Source organism: Pongo pygmaeus, chromosome X (assembly GCF_028885625.2).
Source record: "Pongo pygmaeus isolate AG05252 chromosome X, NHGRI_mPonPyg2-v2.0_pri, whole genome shotgun sequence".
NCBI classification, from domain to species: Eukaryota; Metazoa; Chordata; class Mammalia; order Primates; family Hominidae; genus Pongo; species Pongo pygmaeus.
In genome coordinates this window covers 53,372,238-53,390,962 of record NC_072396.2, presented here as the reverse complement: position 1 = coordinate 53,390,962, position 18,725 = coordinate 53,372,238, and the positions used below count along the sequence as shown (strand labels likewise).

General features: G+C 41.0%; 2 protein-coding genes across 2 annotated transcripts in view; one reads left to right on the top strand and one right to left on the bottom strand.

Annotated features, from left to right (window-relative positions):
- Positions 1–454: 454 nt before the first annotated feature.
- Positions 455–18,725, top strand: part of LOC129024828 (X antigen family member 3-like) — a gene marked incomplete at its 5' end in the record, with an annotated part of 29,370 nt that continues 11,099 nt past the window's right edge. The window contains 3 exons of the mRNA XM_054472065.1: positions 455–525; positions 882–885; positions 1,574–1,673. Of these exons, the coding sequence (XP_054328040.1) occupies positions 455–525; positions 882–885; positions 1,574–1,673 (175 nt within the window). The remainder of the gene's footprint in view (positions 526–881; positions 886–1,573; positions 1,674–18,725) is intronic.
- Positions 9,338–15,454, bottom strand: XAGE5 (X antigen family member 5). Its single transcript, XM_054472064.1, has 5 exons — positions 15,398–15,454; positions 15,020–15,099; positions 14,412–14,517; positions 12,419–12,544; positions 9,338–9,448 (listed from the first exon to the last, which is right to left on the bottom strand). Exons 2-5 carry the CDS (start codon positions 15,089–15,091, stop codon positions 9,426–9,428), a joined length of 327 nt encoding a protein of 108 aa, XP_054328039.1. The 5' UTR covers positions 15,092–15,099; positions 15,398–15,454; the 3' UTR covers positions 9,338–9,425.

Below are 18,725 nucleotides of genomic sequence, written 5' to 3'. Positions count from 1 at the left end.
CAACTTCTCAACTCCACCGTGGAGGTTTGAATGGACGGGGCTCTGTGGTCGAGCAAAACTTGACTTTAGGGAGGAACTGGGCCCAGGAAATGGGTGTGTGAGAAACATTGTGGTCACTCCCAGTTTAATTATCTAGTTCTATTTTCCTACATGTCTCCATGATGGAAATTCCAGTTGTGAAACCAAATCACATCAGAGCTATCCAGTGTCTCTTGCCAGGAGCCTTAAGATATTACTTTGATAGCTTGACCACCTTAAGTGATTGTGCAAGCATTCTCTTCAGAAGACACACAAACTTATACTTGCCCTGGGACTTACCTTCAAAGTATTTCCAAACTTTAAAAAAGTGACAAGTTAACATTTGGCCATGGAAGTGCTCAAATATAGCTATCCTCTCAAGTGCCATTTCCCAATCACAGTGTTCTGTATTCTCTTCGCAGAGTGAAATATAATTTGGCGAGGAAGATCAACATGTAGGCCTAGACCAAGACGAAGTTTACAACCTCCTGAGCTGATTGGGAGTACGTGTGAGTGCTTTAACATTCGTTGTTTTCTATTAGCAGGAATTATTTTTTTTGTGTGATAGTGTCATTGAATTAGTATACATAACACTGTTAAAGGTCTTCTGAGCTGATAAAAAATGATCATGGCATCTCATGAAGGAAAGACTGATCTGAGAGGATTACGTTGTGTGTGTGTTTTTTTGGAGACGGAGTCTTGCTCTGTCACCCAGGCTCGGCTCACTGCAACCTCTGTCTCCTGGGCTCAAGCAATTCTGCTGCCTCAGCCTCCCGAGTAGCTGGACTACAGGTGCATGCCGCCTCGCCCAGCTAATTTCTTTTTGTATTTTAATAGAGACAGGGTTTCACCATGTTGCCCAGGCTGGTCTTGAACCCCTGAGCTCAGGCAATCCGCCTGCCTCAGCCTCCCAAAGTGCTGGGATTACAGGCCTGAGCCACTGTGCCCAGCCTACATTCTGGTTTTGCCTGGATGGATTCCCCAGATTTTGCCCATGACTTCCTCTGTATGCTTATTCATAACAGATTGCACACATCCATCCCAACATAGATTAAACTGCCTTCCAAAGCCCTTGAGGGTAACTCTGTCTTAGAGTAACCTCTCCATGGGAAGAATAACCTTATGAATAATAAGTATATGGAATAGTGTTGGAGAAATGTCTTTAGACTTATGATCAGAAATATCTATGTATTCTGTATATTTGCATTATTGACATGTATTGATAACAAAACTTTTTTTTTTCCCGAGATGGAGTCTTGCTCTGTCACCCAGGCTGGAGTTCAGTGATGTGATCTCAGCTCACTGCAACCTCCGCTTCCCGTGTTCAAGCATTTCTCCTGCCTCAGCCTCCCAAGTAGCTGGGATTACAGGCATGCACTGCCACGCCAGGGTAATTTTTGTATTCTTAGTAGAGACAGGGTTTCACTGTGTTTGCTAGGCTGGTCTCAAACTCTTGACCTCGTGATCTGCTTGCCTTGGCTTCCCAAAGTGCTGGGCGTGAGCCACCGCGTCCAGCCAAAACTTTTTATTTGTACACACACAACCACAGTCCCAGGAGCCCAGTGATGAGGAGCCTCGAGAGGAAACACCAACTGAAAGCTGGGATCCTACACCTGGTCAGAAGAGGGAAGATCAGGGTGCAGCTGATATTCAAGGTGCTGGGAAGGGAAAGAAAGAACGTCTATGGGGGGAGGAGGCCTATGTGTGCATCAGGCATTATGCCATGACCGGTAACAGGAGGAAAGAAAACATTAGGAAAGGATCGCAAACATTTGCTGAAAGTTGGCTGGAAAAGTGAAGAGTACAGTTTACAGCTTCAGGCAGTCCCTGGATATAATAAGTCTTCTCTTACCTTTGAAATATATTTTGTATGCTTGAAAATACAGTCCTTGCTAAATTGGATGAAGCACTTTAATTTCATGCATAAATATGCAGTGTGCCACTAGTTTAATTTGTTCTTCTTAGAATGTTGCTATATGATCTTCTAAGCCATTGTGTCAACAGTGCTGTAAGCACCCTTTAACAGCATGTGGAGTGCCAAGTCGTCCTACCTTATAACTCCCCGAATAAAGCCCATTTGCATAAGGATGGTAGCCCCCTTTTATAAATAAGAAAACTGAGGCTCTGAAATGGAGGTTTACCAAGAACCTTTGTACTCATTGAGACAGAATTCATATTTTGTCCCAAGGTTTGTGTTATCCATGTTGTAATAAGAAAAGGTCAGTGGTTTTGCTTAAGATACTTACTATTCGAATGTGTGTGTACTGTAAGGTACTTCAGTATTGGCTCAGGACAAAACACAGTTCAATGAAGCAGAATAGCAACTCCAGAAAAGAGCTCAATAAATGACAGCCACTCTTTGATTGGTATCCTTCGGTATTTTTTCAGGATGTTTGGTAAAAGGTGGGTAATTCAGGACACTGGCATACAGGTAGCTATATTAGTATGATTTCGAAGGGGCTTTTAAAAGTTGTAGAAGCACTTTCATAATTAGAAAACTCAAAGTACCATAAGTTTATCCTGCATCAGAAGTTGTTTACTCAGTAGATAGCATTTTTGCGTTAAACACTGGCAGAATTTGGGCCATGGATTATTTTAGCAATTCACTGTTAAGAGGTTTCCAGAATATGACTGTCAACAATGACCACTAATTTATTTGCACTCAACCTCCTGTACCCTTACTGGAAGACAGTGATTTTCCTGTTATTTTTGGTACATTATTCTAAATGTGATTTATTTGTGTATAGTTACATATAGGGCCCTTAGACCTAAGCATAATGTTAATTTATCTAAATAATTTTCAAGTTACCTCAACAAGGGATGGGTGTCACAATTGTAAGATTTCTCATAGGAAGGCCAATACATTGATCTAATCCTTCAGAAAATTGCATTTCATTTAGGATTAAAATTCTATCCACGTGGCAGACTTCAGATTTCTTAGATAGTCGATATTCACTGTTCATAATTCACAGTGGTAAAGTATGGGAAATGTAGGTGTGGTGTGATTTATCCTCAGATTATCATTTAAGATAAGTTTCCATAATATAGGAAGACAAAAGTGTGACATCTTTACATCACATTTATTACCACAGTAGTCTACAGGCTTTTATTTCATAACACTGAGGAAAAGAATATTATCATTTCCTTATCTGTCTTTCTTGTTTGCCTGCTTCAATCAAGAACCTCTGTATTTTTCAGTGCCTGACCTGGAAGCTGATCTCCAGAGCTGTCTCAGTCAAAGACTGGGGATGAATGCAGAGATGGTCCTGATGTTCAGGGGACAATTCTGCCAAAATCAGAGCAATTTAAAATGCCAGAAGGAGGTATGCTATCCATTAAGATGCAAAATTATGTGCTTTCTGTTTTTCACAATATTATACTTTTGATAATAAAAAGAGAGAACACTACTGCCCCTTTAAAAACACAATTCAAATGCAGGCTTTCTTTGAAAAGTTGTTCAGACCCCAAATGCCTGACTGGAAGACTTAAACACTATCAGATACAGAAACAAATTGGGTCAAAGCCATATTGAATCATTAAATATGAAAGCATTTTCTTACTTGTGACTATAACCAATAGCTAACAATTTTCAGATTTTCTAATTTCTGCTTTAAACAAATACATAATGCATTTGTAATACCACTTTGTGTGAAATATGCTGAGTACTGAAGGAGGTTCTAGTACCAGATCTAACATAATTTGTGAGGTTTTGGATGAATTCCAAAAATTCTACATCCATCTTTTTCTATTGAAAATAGTACATGCAAATCAGATATATTAAAATCTGTTTCAAGATTGATTTCTGTATTTTCATATTCTGTTGGATAGAACACAAAGATATGATTTGTTTTTCATAACAGTTTCACTCCAGTTATAATATCTGATTTGAGATTTCGTGGTTCCTAAGAAAAAGAGTGGGCACCCTGCTTGATGTTTGTTTTCCTGTATGGAGACCTAAATGACTGTTCTTGGATTTTGCTAAATTTTGAATTCTCTGGTTCTTAAAGAATAATTGTATTTTAAATCCTTCCTGCAGTGAACCCTTGAATGACTGAATAATAAAATGGCAAGAGACAGTCAGGTTTCTGTGGCCGATGTAGTAGGGATCATGCGTGTAGGTCAGTGATGCTCAAGGTGGATGTAAGATGCCTGTGCTAAGCATGCTCCCTGCCCTCCTGTCAGTCTTCATGAGCTACTGTGTGTAATTAGATTGAAGACACATATGATAGAATCACCTCTAACCATATCAGAGGTTACATATTACAGGTTTCTGCCTTGAGACATCGGATGATACGACTTACAGTTCAAAGACTATAACATCCTAATTCGTGAGTAGTCGACATAAGTATCTTTTACACATAGTTTCCAAATTGCGGACTGTTAATAGAAGAGCTTCTGAATTTCAAGGGAGCACTCCATATTTAGGGAAGAAATTACCTAAACGTTTGGGCTCTACACTGCTGAACCATTCCATTATACCATTTACATTCAAAGACAGTTTTCTTTGGGAGGCCGAGGCGGGCAGATCACGAGGTCAGGAGATTGAGACCATCCTGGCTAACACAGTGAAACCCCGTTCTACTAAACAAAACACAAAAATTTAGCAAGGTGTGGTGGCGGGTGCCTGTAGTCCCAGCTACTCGGGAGGCTGAGGCAGGAGAATGACGTGAACCCGGGAGGTGGAGCTTGCAGTGAGCCGAGATCGCGCCTCTGCACTCCAGCCTGGGCGACAGAGCGAGACTCCGTCTCAAAAAAAAAAAAAGAGAGAGAAAGACAGTTTTCAGTCTATTTCCAGGAGCCTATTGAAGAAGCCTCAACTGTATTCTCAGGAAGATTATAGTCTTAAATGCACATCTTATTAAAATAGATAACACATTACATGATAAAGGAGAAGAATAAAAAATAAAAAAAAATAAAAGAGCAATAGAATAAACCTAAGGGGAAAGGAAAGAGGAAATGAATAAAAGACAGATACGAATCACTAGTAAAAAGAAAACGAATCCAAAAGTAACAAATTCAAAAGATTTTTTTGGGGGAAATAGTTATGAATAGAGTATCCAGTAGTTTACACACTCGGAGAAAATGGAAAAAGGTCAACACGGAACATAAACAAGACACAGATATTGAATATAGGTTATAACTGAAAGTGAATACGTCCTTGAACTCTAATATTTTCAGTGTATGGATGAAATGGTTGATATGCCAGGCACGTATACATTATTTAATATATCCCTATAATATGTGAATACCTAAACATCACAAAGACTGGAAGAACTTCTGAAATTTGCTAGTTGTCCCTCAAAAACACTTACTTTTAGAAACAAATAGTTGGCTTCTCCAGATGTCTTCCCGTCTTTTCCATTTTCCTATCCCTCTATTTCCTTTTTTTTTTTTTTTTTTTTTGGCCACACTGTTCATGATATATAACGGTTTCACGTTTTGACATCAGGAATGATAGTGATAGCTTAAAACTAATGTGACTACATAATTAATTATACAAACGGGAATACTTTCAAGTGTAAAAAGGCAGTATTCATATTGACATTAGCACTTTTGGTGAAAATTGGGGAAAAATGATTACTGTACCTTAAAAACCACAGAAGGGTAAACTAGCCCAAAGAAACACTTTTGCACTTCTGCACAATAGAGAAAAAACAAATGCAATAAACTGTTTTCTTAAAAGATAGTTTTCAGACTATTTCCAGGAGCCTATTGGACATCCAGAACGTAGTTTCAAGCTAAAGCATTAAATTAAACATTTTTTGTAAATTCCTTTTGTTTCTTAACTTTTTTTGTGTGTTGGTTATATTTTTAGTAAAAGTATACACAATGTTTGCTTTCTACTTTGAACCACTTTTTAATAGGTTCACCTGATTTAAAGTGTTCTGACCTCTAACTGTCTTTCGGTTTCCTTGTAGCACTAGAAACCAGGGTGTGTTTAAAAAGTATTGATAATGTATATGCTTGGAAATCTATCTTCAAAATCTCTACAGAGGTCTAACTGCATGTAAGCCAATGGGTGACTCATAGGCTTCTGGTTTTGGTCTATGGTATGAAACTAAAACGTTGGCGTCCTTTGCATACCTTTAATATCACCTAAATACAGTTCTGCTAGTAATGTTGTCTTCTATTATGTGAAAGGCAACCACAGGTTTAAATGAATACAAGCTGAAAGAATGCAAACTGGTTTTGTATTAGACATTTGACTTAAAAATATCTCAGAGGACCTCACATGCAGAAGGAGGGCAGAGAACACTTGTGGAATTGTAGTGATCTCTACATGGTTGGATGACCAAACCCTAAGTCACAGTGATGAGCCACGTGGATGTCAGTCTGCAGAGGGTGGGAGGGGAATGCCACAGGCCTCTGCTTTAGGAGCCATGCAGCAGAGTGAGACCAACCTGCAGTACTGATCTCAGTTATGCCCTTTAAGGGTCCCAGACATATGCAGCCTATTGGTTAGGGTTCCTCATTGCGTGCGCGCGCGTGTGTGTGTGTGTGTGCGTGCACACATGTGTGGGTGGGTGAGTGGAGAGAGAGAGAGAGAGAGAGACTGAGTTTGAAGACCTAGCCCATGGAAGTGTTGCGACTGGCAAGTCCAAATCTCACAGAGCAGGATGTCAGGCTGGAGACACGGGGAAGAGGTGATATGAGAGCTCAAATCAAGGGCAGTGTGGAGGCAGAATTTCTTCATCTTGTGGAGGACCCCTGTCTTCTTCTCTGAAGGCCTTCAAGGAACTGGAGGAGGCCCACCCACACTGGGTAGGGCAATTAGGTTTACCCAAAGTCTGCTGATTTAAATGCTAGTTTTCATGTAAAGAAAACCCTTCACGGAGACATCTACTCTGGTCAAAGTGAACATTTCTCATGCATCGTGGCGTAGCAAAGTTGATACATCAGATTTCCCATCACATCCATCTTATATAAATCCTAATAATGATGAAGGCCTATCTGACAAAGGCAGGTGACTTCCTAACTAAGATTCTGTATTAACCATTTTTATCCAGCCCAAGCCAGCATTTCAGGCTCGACACAACTATGGCCAGGAAGTTGAAGCTGATGTCAATGCCTTCCAGGGATGAGGCAGTGATGGGACATTCAGGGCGCACAGGTAAGAACAATCCCAGAGTGCACAGGTGATACCCCTGGACAACAAGACTTTACCCTTGTTAGGGCACCCGCAGCAGGACATACATTCGTCAGGTAGGAGCTGGCCAAGGCCCCCAGTGTGGCCTCCCACTAAGGGACCCTTCCCTCTAGGGTTCCTCGTCCAGTCCAAACAACTGATTTGCATCTTTGGTTTACGGGAGCTGTCAGCAGGCAGCCAGTTCAGGGTAGCCATTGACACAGGTTCCTCCTCTTCACAAGCATGGATGACATCCCTAAGGTGTTCTGTGTGAGATGTTCGGGAGCTGGGTCACCCCTGCTGTCCCATAGTTGCAACTCGGTCAGGTGTGATCTGGGGTTCAGGATTCAGTGTGGTTTCAAAATTGGCCTTACGGTATGACTGTGGGCTCCTCACAGGCAGAGAGACCCACCATCTGTGCTGTCACTGAGTATCTCTGATTCAGTGTGATACTGTAGGACTAGGGACACAGTGCTGACACATTGTTAATCTTGCTTTTGCTGAGTCTGCAAGTAATCAACCACTTTGATCCATTTGGGCTCATTGTCTTTTACCTGCCAAATCTATGAATATATGACAAGCCAAAATTACAACTGCACTGGTGATCCTTGTGGCCCCGTTAGCCACCACAGGGCTGCTTAGGGACTGCCTGAGCTCTTGACACACTATGATATTGAGTTCTGTGGTGTTGACTGACCGGAATAGACTTATTCTTCATGGCATCACACACACCAAACGAGTTTTCAGCACATAGTACTGACATAGTGTTGGCCTTGTCACACCTCGGTTATTTACAAATCAACTTCAGAATCAATGCCATGTCTGATGCCAGCTACACTGCTATTTAATTTACATATTTACATCAAATCAGTTTCTGAAGTCAAATGCATTTAAAAAGGTAGATTGATATTCCTACTTGAAATTCCAAAGCAGTTATCACATACTAGAGGTGTAGTTGTAAAGAAAAATGGAATGAAAACATTTGAAATTTTAAAGGGATTAAGGAAAGATAACTAGTAAATTTATCTGCAATGTAATGCCTGCATCGTATGTTGTTTCATTTATTCTTCGTAGCAAGTATTTAGTCTAAATACTCTAATTTCAACTTTAAAATGGGGAAACAGTCCCACAGGATGTAAGTATCTTGCCCACCATCTCAAGGCCAGTGTGTAAGAGGCAGGATGGCTCTTACACCCATGGCTATGTCATGCCATCGCCTGTAAGGAGACAGTGTAGGTAGGATCCAAGTAATTTTGCTTCAGCAAGTTGTCCTAGTTGCTTTCCCCTCTCTTCTACCTAGGCCCTAGTTCTTTCATCCAGCTCTACAGCCTGGGGAATTCTCACATATTTTGTGGAAAATAGGATATCCTAACAAAGGATGCAGATACAGAGATACATAGGGGAAGGAATGAAGGAAGAGGCAGGGGGCTTCCATGGCCTCTACGGGCATGCTACCCTCCATGTGTTCCGCTAGGCAGAAGCTCTATGAACCCTGTCCTTTTGGGTTTTGATGGAGGTTTTCATTATATAGGCATGACTGACTAAACTGTTGGCCCGCCACTGGCAATCAACTTAACCTTCAGCCCCTCTCCCTGTCCTGAAGGTTGGGGATGTGGCTGAAAGTGTCAACCCTCTAATCCCCTATCCTAGAGCTACCTAGGAGCTGCCAGCCAATGGTCAACTCACTAGCATACAAAAAGACGTCACTACGTGGAGATTCTAAAACCTGTAGGAGTTGTATGACAGTAAGCAGGGTCCAGGACCAAATATATATATTTCACAATATCACACATGTGTATACCAGCTCAATCAGAATGCAAAGTTGCAAAAATGATACTATTTTTTATTCAGACAGAGTCTCCTTCACCCAGGCTGGAGTTGCAGTGGCATGAACATGACTACCTGCATCCTTGACCTCCTAGGCTCAAGGGATGCTCCCACCTCAGCCTCCAGAGTAGCTGGGACTACACCTACACACACATATGCATATATTCATGCATTCATTCATTTATTTTGCAGAGAGGGGGTTTTGCCATGTTGCCCAAGCATGTCTCAATCTCCCAAGCTCAAGCAATCCTCCTGCCTCAGCATCTCAATGTGCTTGGATTACAGGCATGAGCCACTGCACCCGGCCAAAATTTCCAATAGGGTCTAATATGTGAGAATAAATGAACAAAAGATGTGTGATACTTCTTTGGAGAAAACTGGAAAACTTTATTGAGATTTTTAAAAGTCAAATATCTCTGATAAATCCAGTTTGCATTCTTTTGGTTGTCTTCGTTTAAAGCTGTGGTTTCCCTTCCTCTGCAATAGAAACATAACAGGAGGGAACATTACTAGCAGAACTGTATTCAGATGAAATTAAAGGTATGCAAAGGACACCAAAGGTTTAGTTTTATACAATGGACTAAAACCAGAATCCGAAGAGTCTCCCTACGGCTAATATTCAACTAGACCTCTGTAGAGACTTTGAGGATACACTTCCAAACATATACATTAGCAACATTTTTAAAACACACCCTGCTTTTAGTGCTAGAAGGAAACCAAAAGACAGTCTGAGGTCAAATCACATTAAATCAAGTGAATCTATCAAAAGGGGCTTAAAGTAGATGGCAAACATTGTGTAGAGTTTACTCAAAATACAACCAGAACACAAAAAACCTAAGAAACAGAAGGCATTTCTGAAAAAAAAATTCCTCCAGAAAAAATGCATAATTTAAAGTTTTGGCTTGAGTATGGTCTGAATGTCCAATAGGTTCCTGCAAACAGTCTGAAAACTATCTTTTGAGAAAACAGTTAATGTCACATTAGGAAATACATAAGTGGAATGAATAGAAAGTCCAGTATTGCATTTGTTTTTTCTCTATCGTGAAGAAGTGCTATGATATTGCTTTGAGCTAGTTTACCCTTCTTTGTTCTTTTTTAACATACACTAACCATTTGCATCCAGTTTTCACCTATAGTCCTCATGTCAGTATGAATGACACTTTTTTCACTGGAAGGTATTCCCGTTTGTATAATTAATTAAATGGTCATATAAGTTTTAAGGTATCAAGATCATGATTGGTATTAAAATGTGAAAGAGTTATATATCATAACCAGTGTGGAAAAAAAAAAAGAAATGGACGGAGAGGGAAATGAAAACGGAGAGTAAGACATCTGGAAAAGCTAAATATTTGCTTCTAAAAGTAACTGTTTTTGAGGGACGACTAGCAAATTTCACAAGTTCATGCACAGTCTTTGTGGCGTTCAGATATTCAGGTATTGCAGGGACATATTAAATAATGTAGGCATCCCTAGCATGTCAACCATCTCATCCATACTCTGAAAATACTAGTGTTTAAGAATGTATTCACTTTCAATTATGCCTTACATTCAATATCTGGGTCTTGTTCATATTCCATGTTGTGCTTTCTCCATTTTTTTTTAAGATTGTTTAATCTACTGGATGCTGTCTTCCTACCCATTTCCCAAAAGAACAATCTATTAAATGTATTACTTTTGGATTAGTTTTCCTTTTGTTAATGATTCATACCTTTCATTTACTGCCTGCTTCCTTTTCCCTTAAGTTTATTCTGTGACTCTTTTATTATTTTTTATGTCTTAGTATTATTTTCTTGTATCATGTAATTTGTTATCTATTTTAATAAGATATGCGTTTAACGCTATGACTGTCCTAAGAATACAACTGAGGCTTGTTCAGTAGGCTCCTGGAAATCGTCTACAAACTATCTATTGATGGAATTAGTCTAATGGAGTGGTTCACCAGTGTGGAGTAAAACATTTAGATAATTTCTCCCCTAAAAATGCAGTGCATCCTTTAAATTCAGAAGTTCTAATTAAGTCAGGAATTTGAAAAACATGTGTAAAAGATACTTATGTGGACTACTTAGGACTTAGTATGCTAGTTTTTGACCTTTAAATCATATCATCTGATGACTCAAGGCAGAAACCTGTAATATATAACCTCTGATATGGTTAGAGGTTACCATATGTGTCTTCAATCTAATTACACACAGTAGCTCATGAAGATTGACAGAAGGGTAGGGAGCATGCTTAGCACAGGCATCTTCCAACCACTTTGAGCATCACTGACCTACATGCATGTTCCCTACTTCATGGGCCACAAAAACTTGACTGTTTCTTTCCATTTTATTCTTCAGTCATTCAAGGCTTCACTGCGGGAATGGTCTGAATGTATGGTCTGAATGTCCAGTAGGTTCCTGCAAATGCAATCATTGGGTCCGGTGAGGGAGATGGTTCACACCTGTAATCCCAGCATTTTGGGAGGCCAAGGCAGGTGGATCACTTGAGGTCAGGAGTTCGAGCCCAGACTGGCCAACATGGTGAAACCCCGTCTCTATTAAAAATACAAAAGTTAGTTGGGCATGGTGGCACGCACCTGTAATCCCAAATACATGTGAGGCTGAGGCATGAGAATCGCTTGAACCCAGAGGCGGAGGTCACAGTGAACCAAGATTGGACCCCATCCTGGGCGGCAGAGCGAGACCTCGTCCGAAAAAAAGAAAACAAAAACAAACAAAAATAAATAAATAAAACAATCGTTGTTTAAGAGCCTGAGAGAATTCAGGATTTGACAAAATCCAAGAACACTCATGAAGGTCTCCTTATGGAAAAACAAACATCAAGCAGAGTGCCTGCTCGTTTTCTTAGGAGCAATGAAATCTCAACTCAGATATTACAATTGGACTGAAGCTGATTGTTATGATAAACAAATCGTGAAAATCCGAATATCTTTGTATTCTCTCCAACAGAACCAGAGCATGTAGAAATCAGCAATGAAATGGATTTTAATCTATCTGATGTGCATTCACTACTTTCAATAAAAGCAAAAATGGGTGTAGGATTTATGTGATTTGTCCAGAATCTCACAAATTATGTTAGAGCTGGTACTAGAATCTTCTTCAGGGATCAGCATATTTCACACAAAGAGGTATTACGAGTGTATTATATATTTGTGAAAAGCAGAAATTACAAAATAATCTGAAAATTGTTAGCTGTTGGTTATAATCAGAAGTAAGAAAATGCTTTCCTATTTGATGGTTCAATATGGCTTTCACCCAATTTGTGTCTGTATCTGATAGTGTTTCAGCTTTGCAGTCAGGCTTCTGGGGTCTGAATTACCTTCCAAAGAAAGTCTGCATTTGAACTCTGTTTTTAAAGGGGCAGTAATATTCTCTCCTTTTATTATCAAAAGTATAATATTGTGTAATACAGAAAGTACATAATTTTGCATCTTAATGGATAGCATACCTCCTTCTGGCATTTTAAATTGCTCTGATTTTGGCAGAATCTTCCCCTGGACATCAGGACTATCTCTGCATTCATCCCCAGTCTTTGACTGAGACAGCTCCTGGAGATCAGCTTCCAGGTTAGGCACTGAAAAATACCAAGGATATCGACTGCAGCAGCCAAACAAGAATGATAAATAAGGAGATGATCCTATTCTTTTCCTCAGTGCGATGCAATAAAAGCCTAGAGGCTACTGTGGTAATAAATGTGAAGCAAAGATGTCCCCCGTTTGTTTTCCTGTATTGTGATATCTTATCTTAAATGACAATCTGAGGATAAGTCTCAGCACACCTGCATTTCCCATACTTTACTACTGTGTATTATAAACACACAGCTACCTAGGAAAACTGAAGACGGCCTCACGGATAGCATTTTAATCATAACTTAAATGTAATTTTCTGAAGGATTAGATCAATGTACTGGTGAGCTTATGACAAATCTTATGGTCCTGACACTCATCCCCTGTTGAGGTATCTTGAAAATGTTGGGGTTAAACTTTATTAAAGTAATTCTTAGGTCCACAGGCCCTATATGTGACTTTCCATACATGAATGTCATTAAGAAAAAAAGTACGAAATGTAACAGCAAAATCACTGTCTTCCAGTGAGAGTATGGGAACTGAAGTGCAAAGAAATTAATGAGTATTGTTGACAGTCATATTCTGGAAACCCCTTAACAGTGAATTGCTAAAATAATCCATGGCCCAAATTCTGTCTCTGATTAGTTTGAAAATGCTATCCGTTGAGAAAACAATTTCTGTTTCACGATAATCTTATCGTACTTGGAGTTTTCCAATTATAAAAATACTGAAACAACTTTTAAAAGCCCCTTCCATATCCTATTAATACAGTTACCTGCACACCAACATCCTGAATTATCCACCTTTTACGAAACATGCTGTAAAAAATATACATCAAAGGAAACAGTGGCTGTCATTCATTGACCTCTTTTCTGGAGTTGCTATCCTGTTTCACTGAACTGCGTTTTGTCCTGAGCCAGTATCGAAGTACCTTATAGTACAGACACATTTGAGTATTAAGCATTTTTAAGCAAAATCATTCACATTTTCTAAAATAGATGGCAGGAAGAATGCACACCTTAGAACAAAATATGAATTCCTTCTCCATGAGTCAAGTTTTCTTGGTAAGCCTCTATCTCTGAGCCTCAGTTTTCTTATTTATTTATTTTTATTTTTTGAGATGGAGTCTCACTGTGTCACCAAGGCTGGAGTGCAGTGGCGCGATTTTGGCTCACTGCAGCCTCCACCGCACAGGCTCAAGAAATTCTCCTGCCTCAGCCTGCTTAGTAGCTGAGGTTACAGGTGTGTGCCACCATGCCCAAATAATTCGTATATTTTTAGTAGAGACAGGACTTCACCACATTGGCCACAGTGGTCTCGAACTCCTGACCTCAAGTGATCCGCCCACCTCAGCCTCCCAAAGTGCAGGGATTACAGGGGTGAGGCACCACGCCCGGCCTCAGTTTTCTTATTTATAAAATGAGGTTAACATCCCTTTGCAAATGGGCTTTATTTGGGGTGTTATATGGTAGGGTGACTTGGCACTCCACATGCTATCAAAGAGTGCTTACAACACTGTGAACACCATGGCTGAGAGGATCTCACTGCAACATCCTAAGAATATCAAGTTAAACTGGTGAAATAATGTACATTTTTATACAACCAATTAAACGGTTTCATCTGATTTAGGAAGGACTATATTTTCAAGCATACGAAATGCATCTCAAAGAAAAAGAGAAGATTCGTCATATCCGGGGACTGCAGGAAGCTGCAAACTATACCCATCACATTTCCAGCCTCTTGCAAAACTCTCAGCAAATGTTTGAGATCCTTTCCTATTGCTTTCTTTCTTCCTGTTACTGGTCGTCGCATAAGGCGTGATGCACACACAGGCCTCCTCCCCGCATAGACATTCTTTCTTTCCCTTCCCAGCACCTTGAATCTCAGCTGCACCCTGATCTTCTTCTCTCTTCTGACCAGGCGTATGATCCTGACTTTCAGTTGGTGGTTCTTCTTGTTGAGGCTCTGGCACACTGGGCTCCTGGGACAAGGGCGGGGGGGTCGTGGTGTGTGTGTGTGCAGATAAAAAATTTTTCTTATCAATACACGTCAATAATATGAATATGCAGATTACACAGACACTTCTGATCATATGCATGTTTAAAGACATGCTCCAACACTATCCCAAAACGATTCCACATACTTATTCTTCATTAAGTTACTCTTCCCATAGAGAGGTTACTCTGAGACCGTTACCCTCAATGGCGTTGGAAGCCATTTTAATTTATGTTGGGTTGAATGGGTGTAATGTGCTATGAATAAGCATGAGGAGGAAATCACCAGTGAAATCGAGGAACACAAGTTCACACATCCAGGCAGAAACAGTATGTAGACTTCTTGGGTTACTCTTTCCTTCATGAGATGCCATGATCATTTTTTATCAACATGGGAGACCTTTATCAGTGTATCTATACTAGTTCAACAATAACTACCACACAAAAAAATTTCTGCTAGTAGAAAAAATCGAATGTGAAGTCATTCACAAGCATAGGCCCAACCAGCTGAGCAAGTCGTAAACATCGTCTTGGTCTATATCTTCTTCCTCGCCAACTCATATTTCAGTCTGCAAACAGAACAGTGTGCACTTTGGGAGGCTGAGGGGGATGGATCACCTGAGGTCAGGAGCTCGAGGCCAGCTTGGCCAAAATGGTGAAACCCCGTCTCTACCAAAAATGCAAAAACGTAGCTGGGTGTGGTGGCGAGCACCTGTAATCCCAGCTACTCGGGAAGTTGAGGCAGGAGAACCACTTGAACCCGGGAGCGAATGTTGCAGCCAGCCGAGATTGCACCATTGCACTCCAGCCTGGGCAACAAGAGCAAAACTCCGTCTCAAAAAAACCAAATCAAACCAAACCAAAAACCAGAATACTGTGATTGGAAAAATGCACCTGAGTATATACCACATTTGAGCACTTCCACGGCCAAATGCTAACTTGCAATTTTTGAAAATTTGGTAAGACATTGAAAAGTAAGTCAGAGGGCATGTATAAGCGTGTATGCCTTCTGAATCGAATACTTGTACAGCCACTTATGTTCGTCAAGCTAGCTGAGCAATCCTTAGGGCTTATGGCAAGAGACACACGGTATTTCCAATGAGGTTTGGTTTCACAATTAGACTCTCCATCGTGAGACATTTAGGAAAATACAGCTTGAGAATTAAAATTAAAGTGCCCATGGCTTTTGTCACACACCCATTTGCTAGGCCCGTTTCCCCCCTAAAATCGAGTTTTGTTGGAATGCATAGCCCCTTCCACCCATTCTAACTTCCAAGATGGAGTTGAGAAGTTGCCACATAGCACTGGGCAGTCCTCACTTGGCGGGCACCTCTGCGGTTCGTTATACAAACCTTGGGGTGGCGGTCACCAGTCCGGAGTGTTCCCACTTTCTAGGCCCCTTCCTTACTGCCCACGACATTCCAGCCTTGATGCCCCTTGAGGAGTCTGGAATTTGTCCTCTGTTGGGAGTTCCAGGCATTTCTGGGACTGGAATACCGCCAAAAGCACCCCAGCATCGCCCCAGCTTCACCTAACCCCCGTCCCACTCCGAAGCCCTCCTTCTTCCTTCGTCCTGACCCCTACAAGACAAGAAGGCCCATAGCTGCGGGGCCACACGAGAAGGACGACGACATCAAGGCCCTTCTCGGAGTCACCAATCACGCGCCCTGACCCTCCGGAAGCCCGCTGGCTCCTCCGCACTCTCACTCACACTTCAACTCCCAGTTGGCTCGGCCTGTGGACCTACTGGCTGCGTCTCAGTAGGGGAGAAAGAATCCAGACCTCAGGGACCCGAGCTGCAGGATCACAGCTCCCCGGTGGGCGAAGGGCCAATGGGAAGGCGCGCAAATGAACATGCGCACTAAGGAGGCACCCAAGGAGCATGCGCAGTGAGGTCCCCTCTTGCCTTAAGAGCTGCACTGCCTTTCAGTGTCCACCCATGCCCTGTCCTCTGCTCCTTCCAAGGTCCCCACTAAGGACTTTGGAATCCATCCTCTCTGTGTGGTTTTTTATGCCTCTGAGACTGAAATACTGCAAATAATGTCACCCTTCAACTCATTCCATGTTCATCTGACCCTCCTCCGCTCTATGCCCTTACTTCCTCCCGTGCCCAGGATCCCACAACAGCAAGGCCATGGTGATGTCGCTGCCTTTTAGTAGAAGGATGACAACCTATATGAGGCAATGGACCGAGTGGTCCAACCCACGGGAAGCCCTTCCGCTTTCCCTCACACTCACTGACACTTCAACTTCTGGGAGGACTGATCTGCTGACCTACCTGCTGTGTCATAGTTGGCAAGAAAGAAGTCATGACGTTTCCTTCCACAGCTCTGCAGGGATAGAAGACAGACAGCAAGGCACATGGGCAGCAGGAACTTGCTTAGCAGGGAGCATGCCCATTGAGTCTGCCACTTGCAGGCTGACCATGGTTTTCCTGCTGTTCTCATACCTGCATCCATAGGGTGTTAGTAGTGGAAAGAAAGGGACTTAAGAGAGCATTTGTTTTTCTTTGCCCAAACAATCTCATGCATTGAGAAACGTTGGGAACACACAGTCCTATGTCACCCTTAATGGAAGATGTGTCTCAGAAAAGCCTGTTGTGAAAGAAATAAGCTATTTTTGTATCTTTATTTATAATTTTTTTTTTCAGACGGGGTGTGGCTTTGTCGCCCAGGCTGGACGGCAGTGGCATGACCATACCTCACTGAAGTCTGGATCTCCTGGGCTCAAATAATCCTCATGCTGAAGCCTCTCAAGCGGATGGTACTACAGGTGTGAACACCACACCTGAGCAATTAATTTAATTTTTCTTGGAACGTTGTTTCAGTCTGATGCCATGCTGGTCTTGAATTCCTGGGTTCAAGCTATCATCCCACCTTGACCAATTTTTATACATGCTTTGATTAGTCACTTTTTTCCTCTGGTTCTCAGTTTTCTGCCATGCTTCTAATGAATGTAATGGAATAAACTCTTCTGCAGACTAAATATATTCACACATGCTTAGTTTTTTTTTGGGAGGGTGTGTTATTGCACATTTAAATCTCTGGGCTGGTGACTGATTTGCCTGAATATACCTGTAGGCCATTCAGATCATGTATTTTGATTCAGAAATATACATACATATTGATGACAGGATCTACTCGCAGTCTACTGTGACATAATGCAAAGCAGTAGTGACTAACTGGATCATATACTGTACTCTCCAAATATCAGCCAAATAGCCTGTTCATATGACAGGGCTGACATTATTTGCATAATGCTGTAAGGGAGAGCACTACCTCTACTGAGGCACTAGTACATCAGACGTCGAAGGGATTTAAGTATATTTATTCTGATTTTGAAATCTGGTGTAAAGTGGGTCTTTTAAAGTGGGGGATTGTTTGGTAAGAGTTAGGTAGGAATCATAATGATTTAGGGTTGGTGGAGCCAAGAAGACAAAGATTTTTAGGCAACAGTTCAATGAGTTTTGGGATTGAAAAATGTCATTTGACACTTTTGACTGAAGAGTTGATGGATCTTTCAGGCAGTTACTGAAATGAACAGTAAAGTTCTTTGAAACTTCTATTTTCCTAGGCAAGAGATTGCTGTATTAGTAAAGTTATGTTGATGAAGCCAGTGGAGTATAAGCTCTCCTTAATGTAGACAGTAAGCTGTGCTCATGATTCCTGTTCTTATTACTTTTGTACTCTTTAGCAGTTTAATGTGGGAAATATTATATGGAAGGGAAGGATAGGAAGGGTGTCCTGATTAGAATGCAGCCCTTTATAAATAAATTAAGATATATTGCTGAAATGACGCCTATATATTTCATGCAGCTGGGCTTCTTTTAGGCAAATACCTTGAGCTGGAAAAGAAAGGTTGCTCAGTCTCTCTCTGTCTCTCTCTCAAAAGCAACTTGAGTAGGAATCATGGTGTTTCAAATTTTTTTTTTTTTAAAATGCGAGAGCAGTTATAATCATGATCTCTTATTTAATTTACCTTTTATATTTTTTATTCTTTCTTGGCATGGACACTATCATTATTAAATTTCACTTTCTTTTGTTTCTTATTAACTCTAGTTTTTAATATAGTGCACTCAGAAGTGCTCAAAGAATGGGAGATAGTGATTTCTGGACTCAGACCTTTTGTGAGCAACTATTTAGCAAATGGTCATGCCATCAGATGGCTGGATGGTAGTGTTTCACGCCGTGTTAGT

Coding starts and splice junctions, on each gene's coding strand:
- XAGE5 (XM_054472064.1), bottom strand. CDS start 15,091: ATGAGTTGGCGAGGAAGAAGATATAGACCAAGACGATGTTTACGACTT. Junction 12,545..14,411: donor GGGTGCAGCTGAGATTCAAG/GTGCTGGGAAGG, acceptor GGTATTTTTCAG/TGCCTAACCTGGAAGCTGAT. Junction 9,449..12,418: donor ATTTAAAATGCCAGAAGGAG/GTATGCTATCCA, acceptor TTTCTATTGCAG/AGGAAGGGAAACCACAGCTT.